Source organism: Pygoscelis adeliae, unplaced genomic scaffold (genome assembly GCF_000699105.1).
Source record: "Pygoscelis adeliae isolate BGI_AS28 unplaced genomic scaffold, ASM69910v1 Scaffold108, whole genome shotgun sequence".
Lineage (NCBI taxonomy): Eukaryota > Metazoa > Chordata > Aves > Sphenisciformes > Spheniscidae > Pygoscelis > Pygoscelis adeliae.
The window spans coordinates 6,992,556-7,019,644 of NW_008825498.1; the positions used below are offsets into that span (position 1 = coordinate 6,992,556).

The following is a 27,089-nucleotide window of genomic DNA, read 5'->3' on the forward strand; positions in this document are numbered from 1 at the left end:
TTGGAGTTGGCATTCCTACACCTCTCAGCCCTAATGCTGTCTGTATGGTATCTACCAAACGTTATTGTGCACCAGGCTAAGACAACCTCAACTGACTATCAGAACTAAATGGGAAGATGTTTAACTTTGATCATATGAGCATCAGCTGTCTGATATCAGTAATATCAGCAGTGTTGTCTATCTCATAGGTTCAAAGCATCTGGACTTTTAATTAGTTCTGTCCAAGTCATCTAGTACAAATATTTGCATAACACCATGGCATTGGATTGCCACATCCTGTATTCCCACCATAGAATGGGAAGATTTCATTAAAATCCTTGTATATATTTCTTTGTAGAACCTTTCGGGATATCTGTTTGCCTGGCTACATCTCCCATCTTGAGTTATTCCCTGCATATGAAGATGGATTCTTCTTATATGGTATTTCACAATACTTCCAAATTTCTGCCCAGGGCTGTTTCAGGTTTTCATATGAACCAATCCATTCGTGTCCCAGTTTTCTTACCCAATCTTCACTGTCAGCCCTCAGGGAAATTAAATTTCACACACTTGGATCCAGTTAGGACACTGGCATTTTTTGGTTGGTAAGGGTTTCTTTTGCATCAAGAGCAGAGAATTACTTAGGAGAATGCCCAGACTGTCCCTGGCCTTTTTTGACAGTTTGCAAGCAAGACTTACACTTCATAGGTTACGTAGGTGGACCTCCAAGGACATGCTATGAATTAGGCAGGTTAGCACTGTTTACCTGTTTCAGAGCTTTGGCAGTTTCTGTTGTCTGTAGACTGTCCCTGGTTCCAAAATAAGACACCAACGTGGCCCTTAGTTCAAACTTCTGCAGGTTGCAACACCATGCTGGAGACTTGTGGTTCGGTAGGAGGTCTCTTGTGGTGGGGGTGTTCTACACTTTGCGTAGGACTCCCTCTGCAACGTCTCCACGAGAGCAGCCCTGTTGCACGTTTCGTACTCACCTTGGATAGTACCTCTCAAACTGCTGTCATGTGATGCTAATTGGCTAAAGAAAGAAATCCAAAGTTTTCTAACTAATGAGAATTTGGTTGGAGTTTTTTGTTTGTTTTTTTAAGGAAATACTAACAGAATGGGTGTTACTACATTTTTATTTCCACTCTCCTTATTTGGATTCATCTTCCTGAAAGGTACATCCCGATCTGTGGAGGTATCTGGTGATCTTTCTCGAGTAGTAACATCAAAGCTCGATGAGGTGGTAGTTCTTAAATCACCGTGACACTACAATAGCTAAAGACTACAGTAGGCTTGCACTTTTTAAGAACAAACATTGCATTGCAAATTGTGGAGAGCAAGCTTCCTTCAGAAGATCAGCTGTGTTAGTCTGAATGGTCCAGGTCACAGATTTTTAATATTTTGTACCATTCCTGGCAGGGGGGAATAGGCAGAAGAAGTTGGCAGAGGCTCAGTTTAATCTTCATTACCTATCCTGGCTTGCTCATCTAGTTATTCACCTTTTATATTTCATCATTTGATTGTTGCATGGTCTTGTGGTAAGGGAAAGGGAGGGCTTGCGACAGGGAAATACATTGACTCTCTTACTGACCCGTACTGTGACCAAAGATAACTGATTTAACTTTGAGCTTTGGTTGCTTCCTACCAAGGTTAACAAAAAAGCAATTTGTAAAATGCTTTGGGATGATGATTGAAAGTGTAAAAGATTACTATCTCTAAGCATAAATATTTATAGATGCCAGTAACTGAGATAAAAACAGTTGATGATGTTGGTATCATCAGTAACATGTATTAGTAAAAAATGAAATGTTGATTCATGAGGACCAGACTCAATACAGTTAGGCAGTACAGTTGTTTTGGTTGGTGTAACCACATATACAAACTTGGGGGAAAAATAGAAACAGAGCTGTGAATGATAGTATACTTTATGCCTATTTCAAGAAATTCAGAGAATTTACACAACTGACTTTGTAAAGAGAAATCTTTTGTAACACATCTGTCAATAAAGAGCTCAGAGGCGTATTTTCTGGTCCTGGCTGAACCAAGATTAATTGTATCTCTAGGTGTATATATTAAACTCAGGGTATATATTGACCTCATTTTGCCTCAATTAATGATCACCACAGGTCAGTCATCACTGTCGCCTCAGAAGTGAATATTTTCTGAATCTTAGTCCTGTAATATGTCTAACTTGCAAGGTCAGCAAGTCGTTGCTGTTGCTTGTGGCTGGTGACTAGGTGAAAGAAATACCACGGTCAGATTAGCGGGTTCTCACATCATGTGGTCAGTAACTGGTGGTGAGTCATCACTGAAAGGGGCCGGAGTTGATGTCTTCCTGTTCTGAGTGTCAGTAAAAGTGGTTTTGTGTATTACTTATTTGGAGGATAAAAAGCAGTGTTTTCCACTTGTTCAATGCTTTTGCACTCACGTGTGCAAAATGAGAGCAAAATCAAGATAGTGGACTGTTAGAGTACTCTTTGCAGATACACAGACCCAGAGAAAGTAGATGTGCAGACTTTACATCACAGGGGTTCATGTCATGCTTAACTACGGCTGCACGGCTATGACAGTGTGGATGGAAATATTCAGGGGAATGAATTTCTACATTCAGGAGTGTTACAGAGCTAAAGTCTTCAGCTCCTTATTTCTGAGGCTAGTAGTCCTCTGAAGTAACAAACATTTTTCTTGAGGGGAAAGAAGAAAATCCATATCCGTATTGTCAGTATGGCTCATAGATTCCTTTCCCAGTAGGTATGTGTGAGGTTGTATGGGTTGGATCAACCTGTAAGTCAGGGAGAGGGGAGGTTGTCAATAACTAGTTGAACGGTCTGTGCTCTGAAAAATCCTTTTATTGCAAAGGATGCTTGATATCAGCTCCGTGGATAGAACTTTGTTGGTGAGGAACAGTTTGTTGTTGTAGTGTTTGCACTTTTCTACCCAGTAGCGTGGCTTCATAAACCAGGCTGAAGGCACCCAAGCAGTATTTCTCATTCTAACCGACACAGAAAATACTCGGGAAGGAAAAAAAGGAGTGCTGAGTCTATGGATCTTGCTGGTCTGATAAGGAAAAGCCCATTAGAAACTGGGGTGGCACTGAAGTATTCTGCTTATTGGTCATTTCTGATAGGGTCCAGGTTTGAACCATAGTCTTGAGGTTCAGTGGTTTGTTTTGCCTTCTGTTGTACTCAGTCCCTGCACTCAGGAACCTCTGTGTGTTAGCACTAGGTTCTCATCCTGCTCCCACATGAATTGTTTGTACTTCATTGGTCGTTCATAAATTGCAATGTAGTTCCTAAGCAAATTGGCATCTAGTACGTACATAATTGCAGAAGTAAACATTTGGCTTCCAGTTTTACCGTCAACACCAGGCCACCTCTTGGGTGTGTTTGGAGCTTTAGGATATAGATTCCAATTTCTGGCTTACTTCTTTCTGGTAATGATCAACCTTCTGGCTGGGTTTCACGTATACAAGTCTGTTTGCCATTTGGGGATTATTTGCAAGGGTTGCACAGGAAATGGTGAAAAATGCTTAGGACCCAATGGTTATCTGCACTTGTTTTAATGCAAATAACGCATAAATGCTGTGTTGGCCAGGGGAACGTCACCAGTTCCTGTTATGTGGACGTGTCCTCTAACTTAACTGTTTTTCTGTTTATTCGAATGTGGTCATGTCATAACCAGACAACTGTCATCTGGCAAGCTTTATTTCTCCTTTGTCATTTGTTCTCTATCTTTCTTTCCCCTTAGCAACATCCTGAGAGCTGTAGACTCTCTCAACTCCTGCCCTTCAATATCTTTTTTTTTCTGTCCCCATTCTGCTCTGAGCCTCGACCCTACTTCTATCGTCTGAATTCACTCATTGCTTTGTCTTAATTTCTTTTTCATCTATACTTTTCTATCTCTGTTGGAAGGAGTCAGAGCTCACAAAGGTCACAGGTGATCTTTACCTGACCAGATCAAGGCACGTTGCTTGCTTGCTTGTCCCTTTCTCCCCACACATCCTTGGTTTTCTGGCTGCTGTTAATGGTGAGCTTTCTTTTGAGTAGTTAAGCAGCCAACATATTTTATAGATTTCGCAGATGATGCTTTCACACTTAGTGACATCAGTTGGAAGGATGCTCGGAGGCTCATTGATATTGATCTATTTCATTGAGTCTTTGAATCGATAATAAAAGTAAACTATTTCCAGCTGTGATGTGTATATTAGCTTGGATCTGTAGGACTCTTCCAGCACAGTTGTCTCTACACCGCATTTGGACAATTTTCTAGGCACTTTCTGCCTGCTTCAGAGAACTGGGGGGCTCCTCCAACAGTTTGAAAGTATTTAAGATGAGCTTGTAGCTACTTCTTGTGGCACGCTTTGTAGAGGCACGCCTTTAGGAAAGCAGTGGTCTCATGGTCACCTTCCCACGCCGTCCTTCCACTGTGCAGTGCCATGTGCGTAGACACTTGGGCTAGTTCAGATGCTCAAAGCAATATAGTGCAACGCTCCACCTGGACTCGTTTATCCTGCTTCCAGCTAACTCAGCTGTGCCGCATCTGGTACCCAAGCTAATTACTGAAGACCTGTCTCTTATATTTCTACACACCGCTGCATTTTGCAGAACAGGCACTCGGTGTAGGGGAGCGACACTGGCAATTCAGTTTCCATGAATTAACTTTCTGTTTGTGAAGGATTAAGAAGAGGAAAGGGGAAAGTAATAGAAAGATTACAGGGGTTTTGTTCATAAGGTGAGGTGGTTGAGCATAGCAGTATTAAATGCAATGGGGTATACCTCAGTAGTTCATCAATTTATAAAGATAAAGATTAATTCTGTCTTTTAAACCCCAGTGGGATTTTCATGTTAAAATGTGACATGCCTGTCAGTCAAATGGTAGACATAATTGTTCTTTAAGTGACCTATTAAAATACCATTCCTTTTAATTAAAAATTGTATTTGTGTTCTCACACAGGCCACATTTGAACGGTAAAAACTCTTTTCATATGAGGCACGTTGCAGGTAAAGAGCTGTCATGAGCTGTGTGACACACGCGTGAAACAGGAGTGATTGAAGTCCCAGTGCAGCATGTGGCTTGCCTTCGGCTCCCACTGACACGGAGGGAGATGGAGGGATAAGCAGCATCTCCCAGGACCACACCCAAACCCTTTGCATTCCTTGCCTAAGAAATTGCTTGTAGTTACTTATTGTGGCATAGAAAGTTACAATACACAGCATTTGCCATAAGTGTGTCACTTCAGAGCAAATGATGGATTACGTCCTTCCACACCCCAAAAGCCTTCTTTGTGCTGCAATTAAAAAATAAATGTTGCAATGTTGAATTGGAAATATTTTCTGCCATACAATGAATTTGTTTTGTTAGGTTGCCTGGATGTAATTGCAGAGATGTCAGTGTATTAAACCCTTGTCACGGGGTAATGGTTTCCTGCCGCTACACCAGTGCCAAGGACTGCTTTGCTTAGCAGCTCTATTGCTGTTTATCTCCATCAGCAGTAGTGATTATTTTGCTTCTGTGAAACTTTTTTTCCTTATTTTGTTCCCTGTATGCATACTATAAATCATAGTTCTGTGCGAATGCTAACCACAAATCCTAAACAGTAGGAAGCGCTGCCCTGCCAGAGAGCAGCTCTGCTGGGAGCTGGTTTTAGGTTTGCCCAAACTTGTCAGCAATCTGAGGGGAAGAAGGCGTTCCAAACCATGAAGGTCTGCCGGGCCCCTTCTACCCATCTGAAAATTGATCCCTCTTAAACAGTTTAGAGGGCCCTCGGGGTCTTACAGCTTACATAAAAAATGAAAGCCCTTCCTGTCTTAGAGCAGCGCAAGCAGTCAATACAAAAGAGAAAAATGATCTTTTAAGTGTATCCCATTGAATCCATTATCTTGAGGGCCCGTGCGTGATGCTTCATCAAAACATCATTGTCTGTGATACATGGGGGAGAGGGTGAGGTGGCAATCAGGGGAATTCAGAGAAAATGCTGCAGTACTCTCAGTGCCACAGGACAGGCTAAATACAAGCCAGAAAATGAGAGCTGCAGAAAAACTGATATGTTCCTACTTCTAACAAATGGAATTCATATTTTACATGTCTGAAACAAGCAAATCATTCAGGAAAAGTTTTGAATGTTTCTTTTGTGGGTAGGAAAGCCCTGTTGGGCATCTCATACAAAATTGCTTTGCTTTCAATCAGAATACAAACTTTCAGATTTTTTTTTTTGCATTACAATGATAAAGAAAATAAAGGAGGAAAGAAAAATCGGTGTTTGTACCATCAATGCATTCTAGCCTTGTTTTGGGAGGTAGTGAAAGGGTTGGACTGCTCTATCATGAGCTGAATTGGTGTTGAATTTCTGGTTCTTGTGAGCAAGTGTCAGAACTGTTAGTTTTTAAACACTGAAGTTTTTTTAAATCTTTTGCATGCCTGTATGAATGATTTGTATGTTCTTCTTAGACTAGCATGAAAGGAAGGTCTTTGATTTCTGTTGTTCTGAGTTTGCAGTATTTACTTAATGGCACAGTGGTGTTTTCTACCAGATTATGTGGTTAGGAGTTGATCTTCTGCTGTTGATGTTTCCTTACTGCAAATAATAAGGATGAAAATAATGTTGCTCTTTGGTAGATTATATGCAATAAAACAGAGAAGAAATCAGATTTGTTTCCAATAACCAGTAGCATCAATAATTCAGAAGAGCTATTGAAAAAATGTATTTTTGGAGGGAAAAGGGAAGAATGAAGAAGCAGTATTTTTGAATGCAACTCAGTTGTCAAACGCACATCCTTTGGGGTGTCCTCCATTTCCTCTGGTGAAAGGTTTGCTTAAATAAACTGAGCAGTAGGCAGTGGGTGTGTGCCTTTGCACAACAACATACACCCAGGTGCTTTGTTGGCCAGGGTGATCCTAAAGGCAGAGCGCTGTCAACATTCCTAATTGGTTATTACCCAATAACGCACACCCTCCAGTGTCTTGGGACTACAAAACACTTTTTACCTAGCCTTCCTACATGAATAATGAAGCACTTCAAATATTCATCCAATTATAGTCAGCCTCTCTCTTCATGAAGGGTTGCCAAATGCAATTGGACATATTTCTGACATAGAATTTCAGGCTATATCTGTGTTGGAAGGGTTTAGTCATAATTCTTGACTTCTGGGGAGAGATTAGATAACACCATGATGGTAATTTCTCCAGCCTCAAAAGCTAGTGTTCATTCACTTTTGCTATGAAGTTCTAGTTTACTAGCAGTATAATTTCAGAGTTTTAGAAAAATGTATTTTTTTTAAATTTTATACTTGGAGCCTGTCACATGAAACTGCTCATGTTCTGTTTGAAACAGTAAGATGATTTGCTTGTTCTCCAAGTGCTGTGGATACAGCTGCATATGACTGAAGTCACCATCAAGCGTATGAAAAGCAGTTAGCATGTATACTCTTCAAACATGTAGACTGTGTTTATTTTCCTCTTCTAGTTTTTCAAAACATTTTGCTGTCCATCATGATTGGCTCCTGATATACCAGTGCCTGACTTTTAAATGGATTTTTCTCATGTCTTGCTAACGTTCTCAAAAACAAGGTCATCATCCTTTGCAGAATATTAAGGTTTAATTTTACTTTACCAGCTTTTCCTGTGAATAAGCTCCCCTGAGTGTTAATCTTCCCTCTGGCCTTTCAAAATCTGACGAAGGTGGTGTGCCATATCCCTGCTCGTGCCTGTTTCTAGCCCCACTGCAGTAATGCCGTAGGGAGTCACGCTGGCTCCAGCATGCTGCCACAGAGGAAAACCCCGTGATAGTGTCCGTCTTTTCAGTGTGAAGGAGACGCATGAGTAGGGAAGTGGTGATAAATGCTATTCTAGGAACATGTAAGCTGGGGGAATGGTGGCAGGAAAGCTGCGTCCCTGCTTGTATTTCCCCCCCATGGAAGACCTAACTCACAGGAAAGGAATAGGAGGAAAAACTGCTGCTATTCTGTTGCTAAAGCGTATTTGGAGGCTCCGCTTTTTATCAGGCATTCTCATTTTCCCAGCTTCTAATATTGTTGTCTCATAAAGCTGGGCCTTGGGCCATGCCCTTCATACTGGCCCTTTCTTGCTTAGTAGCTAACCCCGATAAACTCATCAGCAGAGCTACAATTGCGCGTTCCTGCTTCCACTTTGGATTAATGGTATAGCTCTCCGAAACTGAATGGATGCTGCTCTCTGGACCGCAGAGGTCCAGTTCCAGGTGAGCATTTAATTCCCCGCTTGGGAAGTAGAAATAAAAGCCCTAATCAGGTATGTTTCATGCTTCTCTCTTCAGGAGGCTCAACAAAAGGAAGGGTGAAAAGGATGCTATTGGAAGTCACTGCTTGTCTGGTATCATTCCAAGGCACAAAGCATTGGCTTGAAAATAGAAACAGCTGGTATGGCTGCAACTTTCAATTGCATTTAGCTTCCATGTGGGTCACTTTATTTCCTATTAAAATGCTAAGTAGTTAAATCGGAGGTGTGAGTCCTTCTTCCTTCTCCTTATTAACAAAGTCCTGAAAACATGACAAACATGAAGGGCCCTAGGAGTGATGAAGAACATATAACAGGCTTCTGTACCATGCAAAAAGCATAAAGCTGATAGCACAGTTCTCATTCAAAGAAAAACACTTAGTCATGTTGTTCTCCAAACCTGTCCCCGAGCCTGCAAAGCTCTGCCGGGGCGTGCTGGGCTGTTCCCAATCGGGACAGCTTGGCCGCAGCTCCTCTGGGAGCATTTCTTCCAAGGGCCCTTTCTGTTGCTATGAAGGACCACAGAAAGGACTCTGTCCCTTGGCCTTGCATGCCTGAATGTTTTTCTTTGCCAGCGTGCTTCCGCTGGGAAACGTGAGCGGTGATGAAAGCTTTGTCAGCTGGAAATTGCAGAGGCTGCAGACAGAACAAAATAAATGGGGTGAGGTCCTGAAAAAAACAGGGTCAGTGAAATCTAGTCCCAGTAAAGGTCAAGTTTGTTGTAGCACATGCTGACTAAATGTACGTCTGAAATGAGGGCACATCCATCATAGCAGAGAGAGTTTATTTTCCTCATTGCTGTCCTAATACTATTCTGCCGTAGTAACAAAACACTTGTGGCGGCATGGCAGGGCAGGGCTGGGAGGGCGGGTAGTGCAGGGGAGAGCCGGTCCCCGTGGTAAGAAGTGACTCCGCGCGGCTCAGCCGAAAAAAACTTTCCTGTCAGCTTTCCCTGCTTCAGAGACTGAGGTGAAACCCCTTCTTTGTCTTATCTAAGCGTCCAGTGATAATAAATAATAAGCCAGTTATGTGCTCCCAAAATTAGATGTGGAATTTAATTTTGGCTGTGTTCACAGACTCTAAGGAGCAAACATGTCTTGTCTGACTTTGCTCCTGCAAAGAAGTCTGAGCTGCTGTCTGCAATCGTACAGTGGCTGTTTCTGTACCCCTCAGTATTGTTTAGCAGAGGATTTTCCATGAAGATCAACCAGCCCTTGAAGTGTAGTGGAGAAATACCACTTCCTTTTGACAGCCTGTTATGAGGCTCAAGTCTTAGTCAACACTTCTCACCGATCCCCGCGAAGCTGTCGCTAACTGCCTTTGCACTACTGGCGTGGATATGGCAGACTCCCTCTCTCCTTACAGCAGTGTAAATCCCCGGGGCATATCCCTGCCAGAGGTCTTTTAACGTCAAAGCAGGTAGGTATCGGCTGGTGGCAATTAGAGGTGGCAAAGATCACTCGTGTGCTTGTGCTGCTGCTGCCCACTGCGGCTGGAGCTCTGGGTGGGGTGCTGGATGTAGGGATGGAGTGGGGCTTATGGATACAGTAGGGCTTGGGGCAAGGATCTGACAGGGGCAGCTGCAAGCAAATCTCAGTCCTCTTGCTGCTTTTCTGTTGACTGTATCGCTGCAGTATCAGTGGTAATATCAGAGCCCAATCTGACCTCAGGTGCCTTCTCCCTCCTCTTAAAACCCATCACGAAGCTGGTGCTCAACAGCAGGTTCTGCCTGCTGCTTCATAACTGGGCACCCAGGGCCATTTCGCCTCCTGTGATTTTTTTGGTAGTAGGCATCTTGTGGTATACACTGGGGGAAGAAAAGCTGCGCAAAAGCGAGTGGCCAAGGACTGCACTGTAGGTTTCCATCATGGGACTGCTTGGTTGATGCAAATAAATACACACTTTCGTGCATGTGGCGGTTAGCAAGAGAATATAGTTTGATGGTCTGGCTCCATAGTCAGCGTTGGTTAAGACATTCTCTTTCTCTAGATCCTTTCCTTTCGTTGTGTTAATTGGCTTCTGCCTGCTTGTAAACTCTCAAAAAGTAGTTCTTTAGGAAGGTAATGGAAAATAATGAGAATATTCCCGTAGCCCCAAACTGTTTATTGTAACATCGGCGGCTTCTGGAGAGATGGGGGTGGAGAGCTTTGATGAAACAGTGCAGCTCTTGATTACCCCAAACTATTTTCAGGCTTCTGCACCTTTCGATAATGTGGTTCTGTAGATCTCCTGTAAAGATAGTAGAAAACAATTATATCTATGCCTTTTGGTGACGCAAGAGAGAAAAATCAGAAATCTGCCAAAACACCTGGATTTCTGCTAAATTAAAATTTTATTGCATTCAGATGTAGAGCAAAAAGTATTGGTATTAAGTAGCTACACAAGCGGAGGGGGTAATGCAAGGTTGTTGTAACATGTTTTATTTTCAGCAAGCACAGAGAGGAAGAGAACTTTTTGAAACAGTTTTCTCTCCCTGAACATGTATTGAAACTTGCATTATTCTGAAAAACTGTAGTTTTGAAATTCAGGATTTTTCTCACTAAATTGTTAGCTTTTTTTCTTCTTCTTGTTGGTAGGGGAGTCATAGCCTTTTGGCATACATACCTGTGTTGGTTGTTGATCAGGGTTTTTTCAGTACCAGTCATTCGTTAGTGCAAGCTGCAACTTAATCTACTGGTACGAGAGTTGTGCGGTGGTACCAGTGTCTGGGGACAAGGGCAGATGCAGTATAGAAAGACCCTTAGGCAATGGCCTTTTTTTTTTCCTTTTTTAATCCGACTGTAGTTAAATTTGGTTCTGTCTTTTTAGAGAAAGGCTTCAAAATTAAGTGCATGAGAGAATGAAAACGTACAAACTCAGGCAGTAGGCAGCTCCATGATCAACATCTTTCTGCTAGTTTAAAAGCAGTGCTCAGCTTGGTAGGCAACTTCTTGTTTATTAGCCTCGAATTGCCACAGGGGAATTTTGGCTGTTGGGCTGTGCTGGTTTCTACCAGGAAGATCATAACAGATGTAAGATCTATATCCTCACTGTTGTAAATCCTCCAGACTGATGGAGTTATGCTTATTTGACTGTTTCTCCACAGATCGTTTCCCGTTTGTTTGCCTGCATTCAGAATTTATTAGTTGCTACATGACAGAGCTGTCGTAATTTTTCAGCTGTGTGATCACCAGTGAAGCAGTGCACGAGGCGTCCGTGGAACGAGATCCAGTCCCGTGTAGGTGGGCTGGCCTGGGCTGGGCTGCCCTTCCGTCGGTGTCTGTGTCTGTCCATTGGCTGTAGCTCAATCCTAGAGTCAGCTCACTTCAACACCCTGCCAAAATACTTGAGGCTGACTGCCTGCATTTAGGAAACGGCGACCCGTTGCAGTGCCATACGACTTCGGATGGCACTCTTCTGTATTTCCTCTGGTAAAGCTGCGTCTCAGGAAGAAGCTAGAGAACAGTCAGCTCCTCTGTGTGAGGGTATCCTGAATTGCAGGGTAAAATAGCACTTAGATTAAAAACGTTACAGATTCCTATGCATTTTAGGAGCACTGCAAACTATTGCTCACAACTTCATATCATATAAATTTGTTATTTTTTATTTAATAAAGCCTAGTTTTCCATTGAAATGAGTATTTAGGAAGACCAGTGTTAAACTGTGTTTAATATATGGATTTCAGTACAGTTAGTTTCTGGTCATTTTGTGAGTGGGATATGTTTGCCGTAACATGGGCAGCTAGTGCCCGTGCATGGTTCCAGCCTGGACTCCTGTGGCTGCTCCAGGAGGGCAGGAGTCTGCAGTAGTGTCCCTGTGCCATCCCCCAGCCCTTCGGGAGTCCCAGAGATGCCCTAGAGCATCTCAAGTGGCACCAGCCACCTGTGCTTAAGCAGCTGAATCACATCCTGGCTGTCATGTATTAAAGGCATCACGTTGTAACATTTAGTTTTGTCATGTGGTATTTTTGAGGATTTCACTGGCTGCAATTATAGCATCTGTTTTCACATATGTGGATTAATTATTCCTTCCACCATTATTTATGGGGCTATATTGCTTCTGTACTGTATCTCAGTTCTCTTCCTTTCTTCTCTCTTTACCTCCTCCACAGAAATACATCTGACATACTGTTGGGTTTGGTATGGCTGCAGGGATGATTACACCATGACAGCATCTAATTTAATAAACAATAAAGCCGCTGTTTTGTATATGTAAAGTTTGTCAATGGAAATAATGTTATCTGTGTGCTTTTTATCACCCCCACCACCAGCAGAATGTGCAGGCGTGACTTTGGCATTTGTAACCTATGCATTAAGCATTATTTATTGCTCAGAGCCACTGTCTAAGCTGTTTTAGGTGGACTTTCCTGTCCTCTTAACTGATTAGCGCACAGGCTTTGTATTAACTGATTTGGTTAATGGTGTGATTTTCCTAGTTACTGAAATGCTTAAATCATTTCAACCTCCAGCATGGAAGCAGTTAAACATGTAAATGTATGGGAATGAGTTATACGGGTATAAACATGTCTCTCTATGTAGGCACACGTGTGTGTCCACACTAAGAGTCACAACAATGTAACTAACGTATATAAGTCAGAGTTAACCAAAACAAGAGCAGTGTACGGTCCTTTGTTTCTCATACTAAATTCTGTGCTCATAACACCCACATCTTCGTTGCCTCTGGTGTGTATGCTCTCGTGCTATCTGGATTGCCTTTCTCAAAGAATTTATAGTCTAGAATGTTAGCTTGGAAGTACCATTTTCAGTCTAGGTGGAGGAATCTGTGAGCAGGTGAGCTAAATAGTAAAGAGAAACACAAATGTTCAAGAGAAGTATAATAAATGTGTTATTGTATAGCTGGCCTTGCAGCTTTTCTCTTTGCAATTAAAGTCAGCTTTATAGGAAAACGTTATTAGGGCAGCCAGGACGACCTTAGTTTGTCATCTTCATGGTGTATGTGTAGTAATACCATCTCCAATACATGATTACCTGCTGCTGTGCACAGAGGGATGTGGTGCTTAATTAATAAACAGGTCATCAGCAGTTCCTGTTCCTCCTCACAGTTCAGCATGTGTCCTTGGGTTGTATTTTCTGCGTATTATTGGAGTCCTGTTCTGAAAAGTCATTCCTGCATGCTTTCTTTGCAGCATTCTTTAGTCTAGTACCTTCTTGCTTCATTCAAAGGAACTCAAAGAGATAAGGCAGGCATGCTTAGTGTCCGAAACCAGGACAATCGTGCAGGAAATCTGACATATGCTTGGACAGAGTTCATTTCTCCAGGGCAGCCCCCGTCAGCCTTACCCGCGTTCCCTTCCTGAAACCCGTTCCTTATCCGTTAGACCTTCTGCTCCTCCAACAGGTGAAGTGGGGGTCCCATGGGCAACAGTCTGCTACAGTCTACAACCCTGGCTTCTCCCCAGATCACGTGCTGCCTGGATTGAGGGTGCTGTGGGAAAACAGTAGGTCATTAAAGACCAAGTCTAAAGTGCAGAGGGAAGTTTGCAAATGAAAGTTGCAGGAGCGTCTCTAATATCTGGCATATCTTAACTCGTGAAGCTTGTTTTGACTACCTTAATAACGTTCTTTATATGTGTATTTTTTTCCTTTGTCTGTTCTTGCAGGGCTTTAAAAAAGCAGGCTGAACATCCTTTCCACCTTTCCTGGCAAATTTGTCTTGTGACAGTCCGAGCCCAAGTTCAGCAGCAGGGCTGAAACCTGTTAATCTGTTTTACAGGCTTCTGCTGCACAAGCTAGCAGTAGCAAATTGTTGTCCTCTGCGTGAACTGCACTTGAGAAGGATGTTACGAACTTTGCAAGTGACTTTCACGGGTATTTATTGAGAGCAGAGGAGCGAGGATGTTTGGAAATACTTCATTCCATTCTGGGTCTGGAGGATGGTGTTTTCTGGGGATATGGGCTCGCCATAGTTAACAGCTAAAGGTTTTAGAAGCATTTTCTCTCTCTGAATTTTATTCATTAATGAGAAGCTTTTACTTAGGCTTTAATGTAGAAGTGGCCTGTTTCCCCATAGGATCCCCCGTACAGCACGCAGAGGTTAGTTGTACAATCTCTTGCCTTTATGGGCTGCAACGCAGGAGGAGTTTGTGCAACTCTTGCAAAGGGAAGGGCAAGTGTGTTCTTGTCGTGTCTATGGAAACGTGTTGTCCTTTCTCTTAGAGGAGGCAGCAGTTAACAGAACAACATAGACAGGATTTCTGGCTAAGTAGTCAGAGGTGTGAAGATCTTGGAAAGCTTGATTCGTTATGGTTTCATTGCAATGGTTGTCGTTTACAGGGGCACAGGCTCCAGGCATATGAAGTGTGATGCCTGGTTCCCAAAGTAACATCCTGGAAAGGGGCAGAGTTAGTGATATCACAGTGCTTCTCACACAGCATATATGTGCTTAACTGGGGTATCTGTTGGTTTTGGATCCAGAACTCATTTTGCTGCTACTTTTCTAAGGGATTTCATGGAGAATCTCAGAGTGTTTCCTAGTCTCCAGTGATTTGTACGTGGATTTTTGATGCTGAGTCTTCTCGAGGGTACAGAGGAAACACTGAGAGCTAATAGTGGTTTGAATGAAATTTGTGAAAGCTGAGGGGCAAACCTGATGTATGAAGGAACACGTCAAAGAATTTCCCCATTCTGAGAAGATTTTTTTGTTGGTTGTTTGGGTTTTTTCCCAACATCCAGATTTTTGAAAGGGAAATGGCTCTGGAAGCTTTTCCGAAGTTGCTTTGACAGTGTTCTCTCTTTGTGGAATCTGCATTTACAGGTTTATCAATGGGGATTTGAAGATGGGTATTGCTAATGTCTTTTTTTAAGAAAAATTGATAGGCTCAAAGGAGAGTGGGTTGGAGCTGATATATTTTTGCTTTTTACTTAAACGTGATCCCGAGACACAAATTCTACTTTTTTTACATTGCTGCCTGCGAAGGGGTTCAGCGTTCTGAATATATAGATTATCATGGCCTTTGGGATGTTGTGCATCCACCGGTTTAGCTACTTTCTGGCTTTTGGTATTGAACAATAAACACTCAGGTTCTGCTCATATCCTCCATTATCTGTACTCACAGCAAACCTGACCATCTTAAACACGATTAAAATATAATTCAAAAGTTATTAGCTAATTATGACGCAAGGTACTTAATTTGTCATTGCACCCTAATAACTTAAAGGTACTCCTGATAACTTGGTAATAACCGTGTCATAAGCAAAAGGACACGGTTGCTACTAGCTTAATAGGCAGCTTCCCTCAAGATAAAACATAAATAACATACCTCAATGAAATCGGATTCAAGCTTAGTAAAATTATCTTGGCAAGCAACGAGAATATTTGTTAATTTTTCTGTGAAATGTTATCATTGCCAAGAAAACTTGGTTACAAAAAACAGAGATGGAAAAAGTATTTGCATGAATAATTGATTTAACATTTCATTGCTTTAAATGATTTTAGGAAAAGTGGTTTTGATATGCTCTGGAAAACTAAAAAGTTTTTAAGGACTTACTTGCAAGATACCAAACACTGTAGGAGGTGTGGGGCTTAGAGGCTTGCAGTCTGCTCTTCAGTATATCCAGTGCGTGAGCGAGCCTGAAAAAAAGCGCAAGGAGAGATGGTGTCATAAAGCATAAAATACCGGTGGTCAAGCTGCGGCTATGGAGCAGCGGGTGTGCAGGCGAGCCGTTGTGTGTAGCTGCTCATTGCCTGATGTCCTCACAAATGGCTGAAGCAAAACACCTCTCGTGGTGAGAGGGACGGCGGCAGGTATCTGCAGCTTCCTCCCCTGCTCCGAGTCTCCTTGACTTGGCATGCAGGGTGGGTCGATCAGAGAGCCGGCCGGTCGGAGAGGCGTCTCAGGGTCCTAGAGGAAGAGAGGGGCTGTGGTACCACTCTGTAGATAGTGGTCTGGCTGAAGGAACAGCCTGTTTTGGGACTGCAAGACTTAAGTTTTCTGGAGATGGGTCTGTATGGTACCCAAAGGGCTTGAGGGAGTGCTTGGTATCTGGAGACAAGCAAAACCGTGAGGGTCAGGGATAGATGGGATGTCTTGGGAAGTGTCATCAACTTCGGTGTCTGTCAGATGGAGGAACCTCACTTTGTCAAAAGTGATGGGGATTGTGGGGATGAGGATCCTGGTTTGGGGTGGGGGAACAGCTGGAGAGCAGAGGACAGACCCCCCCTCAGCCACATCTGAAGCCTGTAACGCAGCCTAGAGGTTCAGGAGGTTTGGCTGCCACGGTATTGAAATTGCTTTTAAAATACTTACCTGCCCAGCCTTGCGTGAAAAGATGCAGGTTTGGGTTGCAGCCTGTTCTTCTTATCTGTCTGTATCTCTTTGGTATACCAGAGAAGAGAGAGAAGGTATATGGTAAACAGAAACTCCCTGGCCTGTCATCCGCACTCCTGGGGATAGTGCTCTCCTGGCCTCACCCTTGCTGCCATCCCGCGATGTAGGAGATGGTTTCTGTCTGTCCACATATATAGTTTTCTGGACGTGAGTCACCAGCTCTTGACATCCCGTCCCAACTATTTATTCCTTTCTTTCCTAAAATGTCAGTGTTTCTACAAGTGCCATTTGGGTCTGGGTGGATAATGGTCCTGAGTTTGGGAATGGGGGTTTGAACATCCTGGGAGAAGGCTGTGACAGAGCCTACGTTTTTTGGTCTACTTCTGTTGGACATTCAGGCACCCTGCACCCACCATAAGGCTGTCAACCAGTATGTTATGTACATCGGGGGAGTTCCTGTATTAGCTGTATTTGATAGTGTAATTACTACTTCTGGTGTGAATCTCCTAGGTAGCTAGATCACCTGTTTAGCAGGGAAAATACAGGTTTTAGTTTTTCTTGGAAGAACTTCCTTTTCAGGCAAACAGAGGTTAGGGTGTTGCTATTGACTTCTGGAGCCTTAGCCATCCATTTTTTAGTTCACCCCAATGTTTCCTGTGACCTATATATCCTCTTTTGTTCGGCTGTTGTTTACTTACACGTCTCATCATCTCTATGCTCATCTGTGTCGTAGAAAGCCATAGTTAGGTCTCGTGTAAGTAGCATTCCAACTACACGGTGTTGTGCAATTTATTCTTTTCCAGTTAATGTGTCAGTTTGTCCATGTGGGTTAGATCCAATGACTATTAGTTCATTTTGTAATATGTCTGATTTGCTTTCATCTCTGCTCCTGGTGCTGCCTCTGATCAGGCAGGTTATAGCAAATCCCATGTTTCTTTTTTTTTTTTGGTCTCTTATGTGTTCCCTGACGATACCACCCCACTCATCACTTCAGATCCTTCCCATCTGCTCCTCACATGCTTTACTCTGCATTTAAGACTATTTACCACTTCTTGTCTATCTCAATTTCTTCTAAATGTTTTATTAGCCCTCTGAGCTTGCCCTTACCTTTTCTTTTGCTTCCATGCTCAAATAATAATCTTAAGATGTTTGAAATGATCTCCATGTAAATGATTCAGTTCTTTAATCTTTAGCAAATATTTCCACAAAGGTTTGACATCCTTCTACTCAGTATCTGGGATTTATCTGTTCTTCAAAATGCCATGTAACATTTTCTTTTAAATCTCATAAGAACTGGTGTTTTAATACCTCCTCCCGTACAGCCTTCTTGCTCTGTCATTTTGGCCTCTATATAAATACCTTTTCTATAGAAGGTTTAATGAGATTTTAGGTTTTAATACATTTTTCCCCTGTTACCTTTGCTTTATAATCATTGTATTCATGCCTCTTCTGATAATGTAGGAACTGTCTGTGCCAAGGAATTCCTGAGACTCATGGACATGAAACCTTAAATTAAATGTAAGGAGGATGAGATAAGAACAAATTATAATAGCACTGAGAGCAAGAGATTACAACAGGGTATTTGGTTAAAATGCGGTTTTCATAATATATGTTCCTGAAAATTGCAAACTTATTCTGTTATATCATGTTTATGAGCCAACTTTTGTTATGCAGAGTTATAAAGATTGCTAGGTATTCGGTTACTGTGGATCCAAATGATGTGAGGTATTCAAAAAGGAAGAGCAGGTTGTTACTGTCATAGTGGTCCTCTGAAAAAAGAATAGAAACCTCATCGTTCTATATTTGGGTAGGATAGCATTTGTCCCTGGTGTGGATACCTCTTCGAATGTACTAGCTTCTAGGGGACAGTGCAAAATTATGTAATTTAGACATACGAGGAAGTAAAATTAAATAGCCATGAGATGAGCATACCATTAAATAGATCTAATTTATAATGGGCTCTTATGCAAATTGCCTTTGAGCACTCAGTGAAAGAAAATGAAAAGAAATTAATAAGGACAACGTGGACTAAAAAGTCTCAGAGAAAAAAAAGTAAAAGCCTATTCCAGCTCACTCTCCGCACACCCCAGAGTGTTAAATAAGCATTCCCATTAGCCACATAAATATAATGGTGTGATAATAAAACTTGCATTCACTTATCCTTTTAAGGGCCAAACCCCTACTCACTTTGCCACAGAGGCTCCGACCAGGTGAGTAAGCTTTCAACTGAAACACTTTTTCTTTGCCATGCCATTCATTATTGGAGGGGGAAGAGATGTGTTTTCATGAGTACTTTGCCCCTTGCCAGCCGCTGAATATCCAGCCTCGGTGGAGTCCCAGGCAGTTACTTGCCCTGCCGTTAGCGCAGGATTGCGGGTGCCAGGGCATTGCCGATGCTCCTGCTGCTGCACAGTTCCCTCTGCCGGGTTATTAGAAGGGCTTCACACCAGGAGTTTTTCTCCCTTTGTTGTTGTTCTGCGAAAGACACAGAGAGCAGGAAAACCTGACAGCTGAGAACTCTTGAAAATGGTTTATTGCAAAAGACTTTCAGTTAGTTTTGACTTAGTAGTGTCCTCTGATAATGACAGTAGTATGAGAAATAATATGCTGACTATATTCAATAATAAGGAGTCTGTGTTTTCTCTGAGAAAAAAAGGGTTTATTTCTGCCTTGTATTGAAAGTAATGCAATATTCTGCATGCTTGCAGTCATCAAAGCTTGCATCTTTTCCATGTTCCTTGTATCCCTTTGATTACAGAAGTGACTAACTTTAGCTCTGTCTACTGAAGCCACTAAATCTGCAGAACTGTGTCATTTTTCTTAGTGTTAAGAAAGTTATGTAATATTTGACTTGTTTAATTAATATTTGCCGTCTTGTTCCTAATTATTGCTGCTTTCCCAAATTCTCAACTGAGGCAGAATATTCTAAAGGGAAGTCTTTCTCTTTATGTGTATAATATATATAAATATTTATACACTGAGAGAGCAAGGTTATAAACACTTACACTATGTATACAGTTTTGCTGCAGACTGAGTATATTTTTATACTTGACAAACAGGACTTCTTTCTGAAGAATTTGAGAAATCCTGTAAGCAATGTCATCTTCCTGTGCTAGCTCTTTGGTCTAGAAACGCTGTTATGGAAGTGCTGGTCTGTAGGGAGAAGGGCCCATCTCTGTAGTATTTTATGGAATTAAAACACTGATCTCTTCCATGTCCTGTTGTTTTCTCCCCACTAAAACCAGGCTTGTGGTTGTACCTGTTTTGTGTCCTTGAAGTAAAACCAAATTCTCTGATGGAAGCAGAGTTTTCCACTGGTTATGTTTTCAACCCTTGAAGCATTTGATTTCTGACAGTGGAATATGATACTTAAAGCCACCGACATTAATTATTACCCATTGGAGGTCGCACTTTCAACCCATGGGACATTAATTTTCCTGATATACAGAAAATTCCAGCCTGTTACTTCTGAAATATTTAATTAAAACTACATTTTCTTGTAAATGGACTACAGTTTTTTATCCTTTACCCTTGATATTTGGCTAATTCTGCATATAATTATCAGCTTATTTTGCAAGCCTCCTTCAAAGCACTTTCCTGTTTGGCAATCCATTCAGCTGTTACATATTTGTCATTTTAAAAAAAAAAGTTATCTTTGCCGATCATCGGCCAATGTTGTCAAGAAGGAGATGGGGAAAAACATCTTTCAGGTTTTCTTGGGAAGTGAAATTATAATAAACATGACTTAACAATCCCTTCTCGTGCCAGCGGATTGATGTCTCTTAAGCATTGATAATTGCAGTGTCAGACCGAGCAGGAGTAACAGCGGAGCTATGGGTGACAGGGAGGAAAGTTACTCAAATATTATTGTATAGAAAAGTTGCCAAGCAAGGCACAGCAGAGAATTTGCTGCTGTGCTTCCAGGAAGCCAAGAGAACAGGCGGAGGCTGGAGGGTGAAGGCAGTGGTAGTTCCCCAAATCCTGGCATAGCCCCATCTCCTCTCCTGATGGGTGTAGCAAATGCAGCTTAGAAGGACCATGCCACCAGATTTGGGTCCCATATTATCTCAAGTCTTTCCCTGGAGGCCACGTATAGGAAGCTGGAATCTACATTTTTCCATCTGAAAAGGAAAAAGGCTTTAATTTTGTTTACAGAAGTCTCTCTGCTGGGGGTCTACCGTTCCAAAGCTATTTTAACATGTGAAAGTGCAGTTGTGTATTGCAAAGTGATCCTGGGGGGGAATGGGAGGGGAATTGGGACTTTGCAATTCCTTGGGTTTTTCTGCTGCTGCAAAGCAGCAGTGCACTAAGGTAGCGCTTTCTGTTAACTCTTCCAGCCCAGACCCAATGGCTTTTAGGTCCCAGGTAGCACTCCTGATGGTTGTGCACTCTTGTCAGCGTTATGGTTTTGTCAGAAGGCTCCATCCTCTGGTACTATCTTGTTCTTCTCCTAAACAGTTAATAAAATGAAGACAAAAAGCCTAGAGGTTTGGGTTGGAAGGGACCTTAAAGATCGAAGGGACCTTAAAGATCATCTAGTTCGAACCACCCCTTCCACTAGACCAGGTTGCTCAAAGCCCCGTCCAACCTGGCCTTGAACATTTCCAGGGATGGGGCAACCACTTCTCTGGGCTGTTCCAGTGCCTCACCACCCTCATAGTGAAGACTCTTTTCCTTATATCTAATCTAAATCTACCCTCTTTCAGTTTAAAGCCATTACCCCTTGTCCTATCGCTACATGCCCTTGTAAAAAGTCCTTCTCCAGCTTTCTTGTAGGCCCCCTTTAAGTACTGATAGGCTGCGATCAGGTCTCCCCGAAGCCTTCTCTTCTCTAGGCTGAACACCCCCAACTCTCTCAGCCTTTCTTCATAGGAGAGGTGTTCCAGCCCCCTGATCATCTTTGTAGCCCTCCTCTGGACCCGCTCCAACAGCTCCATGTCCTTCTTATGTTGGGGGCCCCAGAGCTGAACGCAGTAGATATGTAATTATAGTAGTAATTTAGAACTAGGAAGATGCTGCAGAAACCAATTACCATTATACATTTCAGTAATGACTGACTTGGCCAAATATATGTTTTGTGTGTGGATTCCATGATAGATTCCAAGACAACTTGCTTGAGTGTAGGGGAAAATTAATTCTAAATGCCAAGAGCATCCATATTAGACATAAATGTTGCTCATCCACCTAGTGAAAGGAACCTGTATTATAAGGCCTGTCACAGCTTAAATTTTGAGCATCAGGGCAGGCAGTAACAAGTACCTGAGGAAGAAAGCTTGAATTGTTCTAAGGGATGGCTTTGAAAAAAATATTTTGTACCTGATCATTCTGCAAAATATGTTACAGATTTCATGTGACTTGAATTGATTCAGGCATTTCCTACAGAATTGGAAATGGCCAGTTGAGGTTAATGGGGTTTTGTTTCTTTCCTAGTCTTCATCTCTCCCAGCTGGTGAGAAAGAATACGTGAGACTTGTATTGCGTTCACAACTTATTACCAGGTGTACTACCGAGGTTCCTCCTGCGGGTACAGGCATCACTTCAAACTCCGTTTGGGTTAGCTGTGCCATTTTCAAAGGGAGGGTGTATGGCTGTGGGTGTGGCATGTGGTCACCTGGAGCCCCCATCCATCTGCAGTTCCCCAAGACCCAGCTGCAAGCCCTGCGGTCTCCCCCTCTTTGGGAACCGCTTCTGTCTTTTGCCTCTTGAACCTTTCCTGGAGATCCCCTTCTGCTGGCTGATGGATGGGGCGTTTCTTGGCCTGGGACGCTTCGTGCAGCTAGGAAGGCTGATCACCTCTGAGTTTTTGGCTTTTTTTTTTTCCTACTGGTGGTGGGGAATGGTTGTTTCTTCACTTCTTTTACAACAAAAATAGTATGCCATGACTGTTCGTTTTGCTTGCTATATCCTTTTCGTGAGAAGACGGAGTTGCACCTTACCTATGCCACAAACTGAGCGTGATCAGGGAACAAAAGTGCCTGTTAGTCCCCTAGCTCCATGCTGATGTATGGTGATGCTATTGTATGCTCTTTAGTAACCTGCAGAGGTTTTACTGTGCTGGTTCCCAAAACAGATTGGTTATATTGGGACAAAAACTACATACGAATGAGCCTTTTCATTAAAATAATGAAAATGCAGAATCTGCAGAGTATTTCAGAATGTAACAGGTTATGACAAGGCTCTGAAATCGCATCCCAAATTGTCGGTAGTATTTCATGCAGAGTGTCTGTGTGACGTATCGCAAGGGAGCTATTTCGAGACCGTTTTGTTTACAGTTCTGGTGTTGGAAAGAATCAAAAAAGTACTTCCACATTGCATGTGCAGATGTATAAACAGGCGCACAAAATCAAACCTACCAGTTACTCCTGCTGATTTCATTGGGAAACTGCAGGTGACTCAGGAGCATTTTGCAAATGCAGAAACACAACATGTATTTCGTGTTACTCTGGCGGGGTTTTTCTTCAGAGTTTTCAGCCCTTCCCGCTGCTCTAACAAAAGCAGGTTTGTGGGGCACACGTCTAGAAAACGTGTGTGCGGCCGGCAGTTGATGTTGCAAGAACTGTTGGCAGACGGAGGTTCTCTAGGTGGCTGTGTGGTTCTGGTGGTTGGTGGGTGGTCTCTGTCAAAACTGAGGGTTTTTTCCTGATTATTTTAGTATGTGCTAATTGATACCTGCCACAAACAGTTAATTTTTCCTGTGAAATCGTTGCCTCACATTGAAACCTAATAGCCTTTGTATCCCCAGCTTCTTATTCCCACAATGTGCTGCCCCCTCAGTTGTGCTTGTCCAAGTGTTGGTTGCGGTAAATGGCATCCAAAAAATGAACTGGGTTTAAAAACAAACAAAACCCAAGCAAACAACCAAAAAAACCCATTTCCCGAGTGCAATTTCCAAACTAAATCAGGTTCACCGTGCAGTCCCCTGGAAAGCAGAATGAAGTCAGTCAAGGGGGTTGGTGCATCTAGGGGGATGGGGTCTGCTGATGGGGAGAGATGTCCAAAATCATTGAAGGGGTGTCGTATCATGAGACACGATTTGGGCAGCGAGGCTGGTGCGAGAGGCTCCTGCCCCAGCTGCTTCCCCCTCCACCTCCCCAGCAGACCTGTGCTACTTAAGTTTCTGAGGCCGCATTGGAAAACACCCAGCTTAAGTTGTGGTTTGAAACCAACCCTTTTCTTATGAAGTGGAGCGGCAGAGCTGCTTCGGTGAAGTCGGCGCAAGGAGGTTTTGCAGCGTCGGGCTGTTTGAGCGGCTGCTGAGCCGAGCTTGGTCTGACCCTGCCGCTCGCCTCTTGTTTCCTCTCCAGAATCGGCCGGCTTTTCGATGGCACGGAGCCCATTGTCCTCGACAGTCTCAAGCAGCATTATTTCATCGACAGAGATGGGCAGATGTTCAGATATATCTTGAATTTTCTAAGGACATCGAAACTCCTTATTCCTGATGATTTCAAGGTGAGATTTCAAGGGACTTGGGTGTTTTGCATGTACCTTGGTAAAGCAAGTATCTGGCATGTAGTCAAAACAGAGCCCTAGATGGGGGGGGGGCAGACTTTTAGGGTATGGTGTTTGATTTCAGGTATGTGGCAAAAGTGAGTGTGGGGTTGCTAAAGTGGCATCTGTCAGCCTTTCCTAGAGTGGCATCAATCTTAAATTTTCCCCTCCTGGCTATAGCATAATGGAGCAACCTTGCCGCGTTTGACCTAGGGAAAATAAATATCGTAGGATGTTGATGGAGACAGAAAGGATGTTACAATCTGGAACTGACTGCTCGTGAGCTTTGCTGATTATTTGTCCTCTCATCTGCTTTTATGCTTCCCCTCTGATTGCAGCAGCTCCAGCTTCCACTCCCACACTGAAATTCAGAGAATGGTGTGGGAATCACAGTACTGACAAAATAAACTGCACACGTGGTAATATTTGAGCATTAAGTCATAGAATATTTTCTCCTTCAGACTCTTGAACGCATACTGCAAGTTTAATCTTGGAGTTTTAGAGAAGTCAGGGCTGAACAGTTCCACGTTTATTATTTAAATGTTATTAAAAAGCCTGCTTTTTTTTCTTTTTAATAACAAATTAAATTTGTGGTAGTTCACCATGTTAGATATTAGCCTACAGAGGTAGGGTTTCAGACTCCATGTGATGTTCTGTGTTTATCCGCTTGTAGGTATGTGGGGGTGTATGTGGTGTCAGTGAAGAGAGTGCTGGAGACCACCGTTGCCATCGGAACAGTTCCTTATCGTTACTTAACGAATGCATGTCAGCGTAGCTGGCTGTGCCATTAGTTCACTGTAGGAAATACAGCAATTCAGATTGAACGGGAGAGGTGATGGGGAAGGGTTAGAGCAGTTCACGCTGGTGTGCAGTCTTTAATCCCTCGCACCTGAGACAGATTTTCAGGTGTTTGGGGCATAATAGATGTGAAGTTGAGTTCAAGAGCCATATTACAGCAACCTTTGAATCATCTGCTAGAGATGCATGCTTACTGCTCCCGTGCGTGACAAGGGTAGACCTACCTGAATAATGTGGGAGTTTGGAAATAGCCGATAAGCATCATATCCCTCTTTTGAAGCCTTAGCATGGCTTTGTGCTGCTCTCAGCATTTGTCCTGAAGGTAATCAGAAATACAGAAAAAAGGAGAAGCCACATTCCATGCAATATTAAGAAGTTATATATGCAGAGCCTTTTAAACACATAAATATACTGTAGCTGTGCTGAAATTAAAAATGTAACTCCTGGTAAGCTCACCCAACCAACATGATGTTCGAAGGGGTGTCCTTCCCACTTATGCTTTAAGGTGTCCAAAAGATTGGTGCTTAAAGTGAACAGTGGTGCTTGTTTCTTAGAAATATATAAATTAGGTGACTTTTTTGTTACACATTAAATGTAAGCAGCGTTTTGAGCATGATTTAGGTGTCCCATTCTCATAGAGTATTTGGTTTCTAACTCAAATTCAGGGCCATATTGACTGTTAGCAGTCTTCTCTTGTTGTCATTCTATTCCTCTGTCTTCCCTAATTCTCATATATTGCTTTTCTCTGTATTTTCCAAATGCTCTTATGCTCTTAAACCTAGAAAAACAAGATTTTTTTTTTTTTCAATTTAAAAAATGGCAATAGACAGACTCCAGATCATCAGTTCTAAATTACTTCTGTACTGGCTATGCTTAGAAATGCGTTCTCTCTGTGCTGGCATTTGAAACGATGTAGTAAACAATACTGTTGGCAAAATGGGGAGGTATTAAAAAATACTTAATTTTTAAAATGCAGTAATATGTGCAATCCATTATGCAAATATCTGAATCATTTTACACTAAGAACCATTGCAGGCTCCCTCATTTACATTCTTATACCTGTTACAATGCCTGCTAGTATTGCTGTAAGACGCGATGGATCCTAGTGATGAATTTTCTGAATCCTGATTGAATTCTGTTCCATCTGTTCAATGAGGTCATTATTCTATGACATCACTATGGGGATAAAATACGGGGAAAAGTGGGATTTTTGCCTGGATTATTCCATAGCAGGAGGGAGTTGAGCAAGCATAGCCTCCCCCTCCCCTCACGAGTGCTGCTATACCCAGTCTGTTTCAAGTGGCTGATGGTTATTTTTTGCTTGCGCTGTTATTTTATTACACCTTCCTACACAGTAATTACGAGCTATGTCTGAAGGGTTGCAGATCTAGAGCAGCGTTAGCCTGAATAACCATATACATTAAGCGGCACATTAGCAATGCCTCTTTCTTAACTGTGCACAGTAATATATGTGTCTTTCAGGACTACAGTTTGTTATATGAAGAAGCAAAGTATTTCCAGCTTCAGCCCATGCTAGGAGAGATGGAAAGGTGGAAACAGGACCGGGAGAGTGGCCGCTTCTCAAAGTCTTGTGAGTGCCTGGTGGTGCGAGTTGCCCCAGATCTTGGAGAGAGGATTACACTGAGTGGCGATAAGTCGTTGATAGAAGAAGTGTTTCCAGAAATCGGTGACGTGATGTGTAATTCTGTCAACGCCGGCTGGAATCACGACTCGACGCATGTCATCCGATTTCCACTGAACGGATACTGTCACCTCAACTCAGTTCAGGTAGGAAGTCACGTATGCATTTTTTGGAAGGGAGCCTGCTGGCCAGGTACCGGTGGGTTGACCCTCTTCCCTGTCTCTGGAGCGTTTTGGTGAACAAAATCAGCTGGAGGCTTTCACCTAGTTATTTACTTCTATGGGTCAGGGCTGCTTTCTTGACTTAATTCACACACATCATCGCCAAATCTCATTGCAAGCAAACTACAGTGGTGTTAAAAACCTGCTGTAGGAGATACGTGTTTGCCTCAATATAAAGACATTGCATATTTGGAGAAACGTTTTTTTGACATTTGAATATAGGGCAGCTGTTCAAGCCTGCTTCCAGTCCCTTGCCTTGCTTGTTATAAATTGTTTTCTGGCTTGATGAGAGGGCACAGCGACATCTCAAGCCAGGGAGGGAAGATGCCGCATCCCCACAGAGCCTGTTGTGAGGGCATCGGGAGCTGTCCCTTCACCTGAGAAAGGTAGCGGAGATGCTCCGATTTGCCAGAGTCCACAGGAGCTCTGAAACTAAATAGGAAGA

At 42.6% G+C, this 27,089-nt stretch overlaps 1 protein-coding gene across 1 annotated transcript in view; it reads left to right on the forward strand.

Moving 5' to 3' along the window:
* The window catches only part of KCTD1 (potassium channel tetramerization domain containing 1), a 35,909-nt gene that overhangs the window by 4,917 nt on the left and 3,903 nt on the right, over positions 1-27,089 (forward strand). The window contains exons 3-4 of the mRNA XM_009331437.1: positions 23,800-23,944; positions 26,264-26,569. Of these exons, the coding sequence (XP_009329712.1) occupies positions 23,800-23,944; positions 26,264-26,569 (451 nt within the window). The remainder of the gene's footprint in view (positions 1-23,799; positions 23,945-26,263; positions 26,570-27,089) is intronic.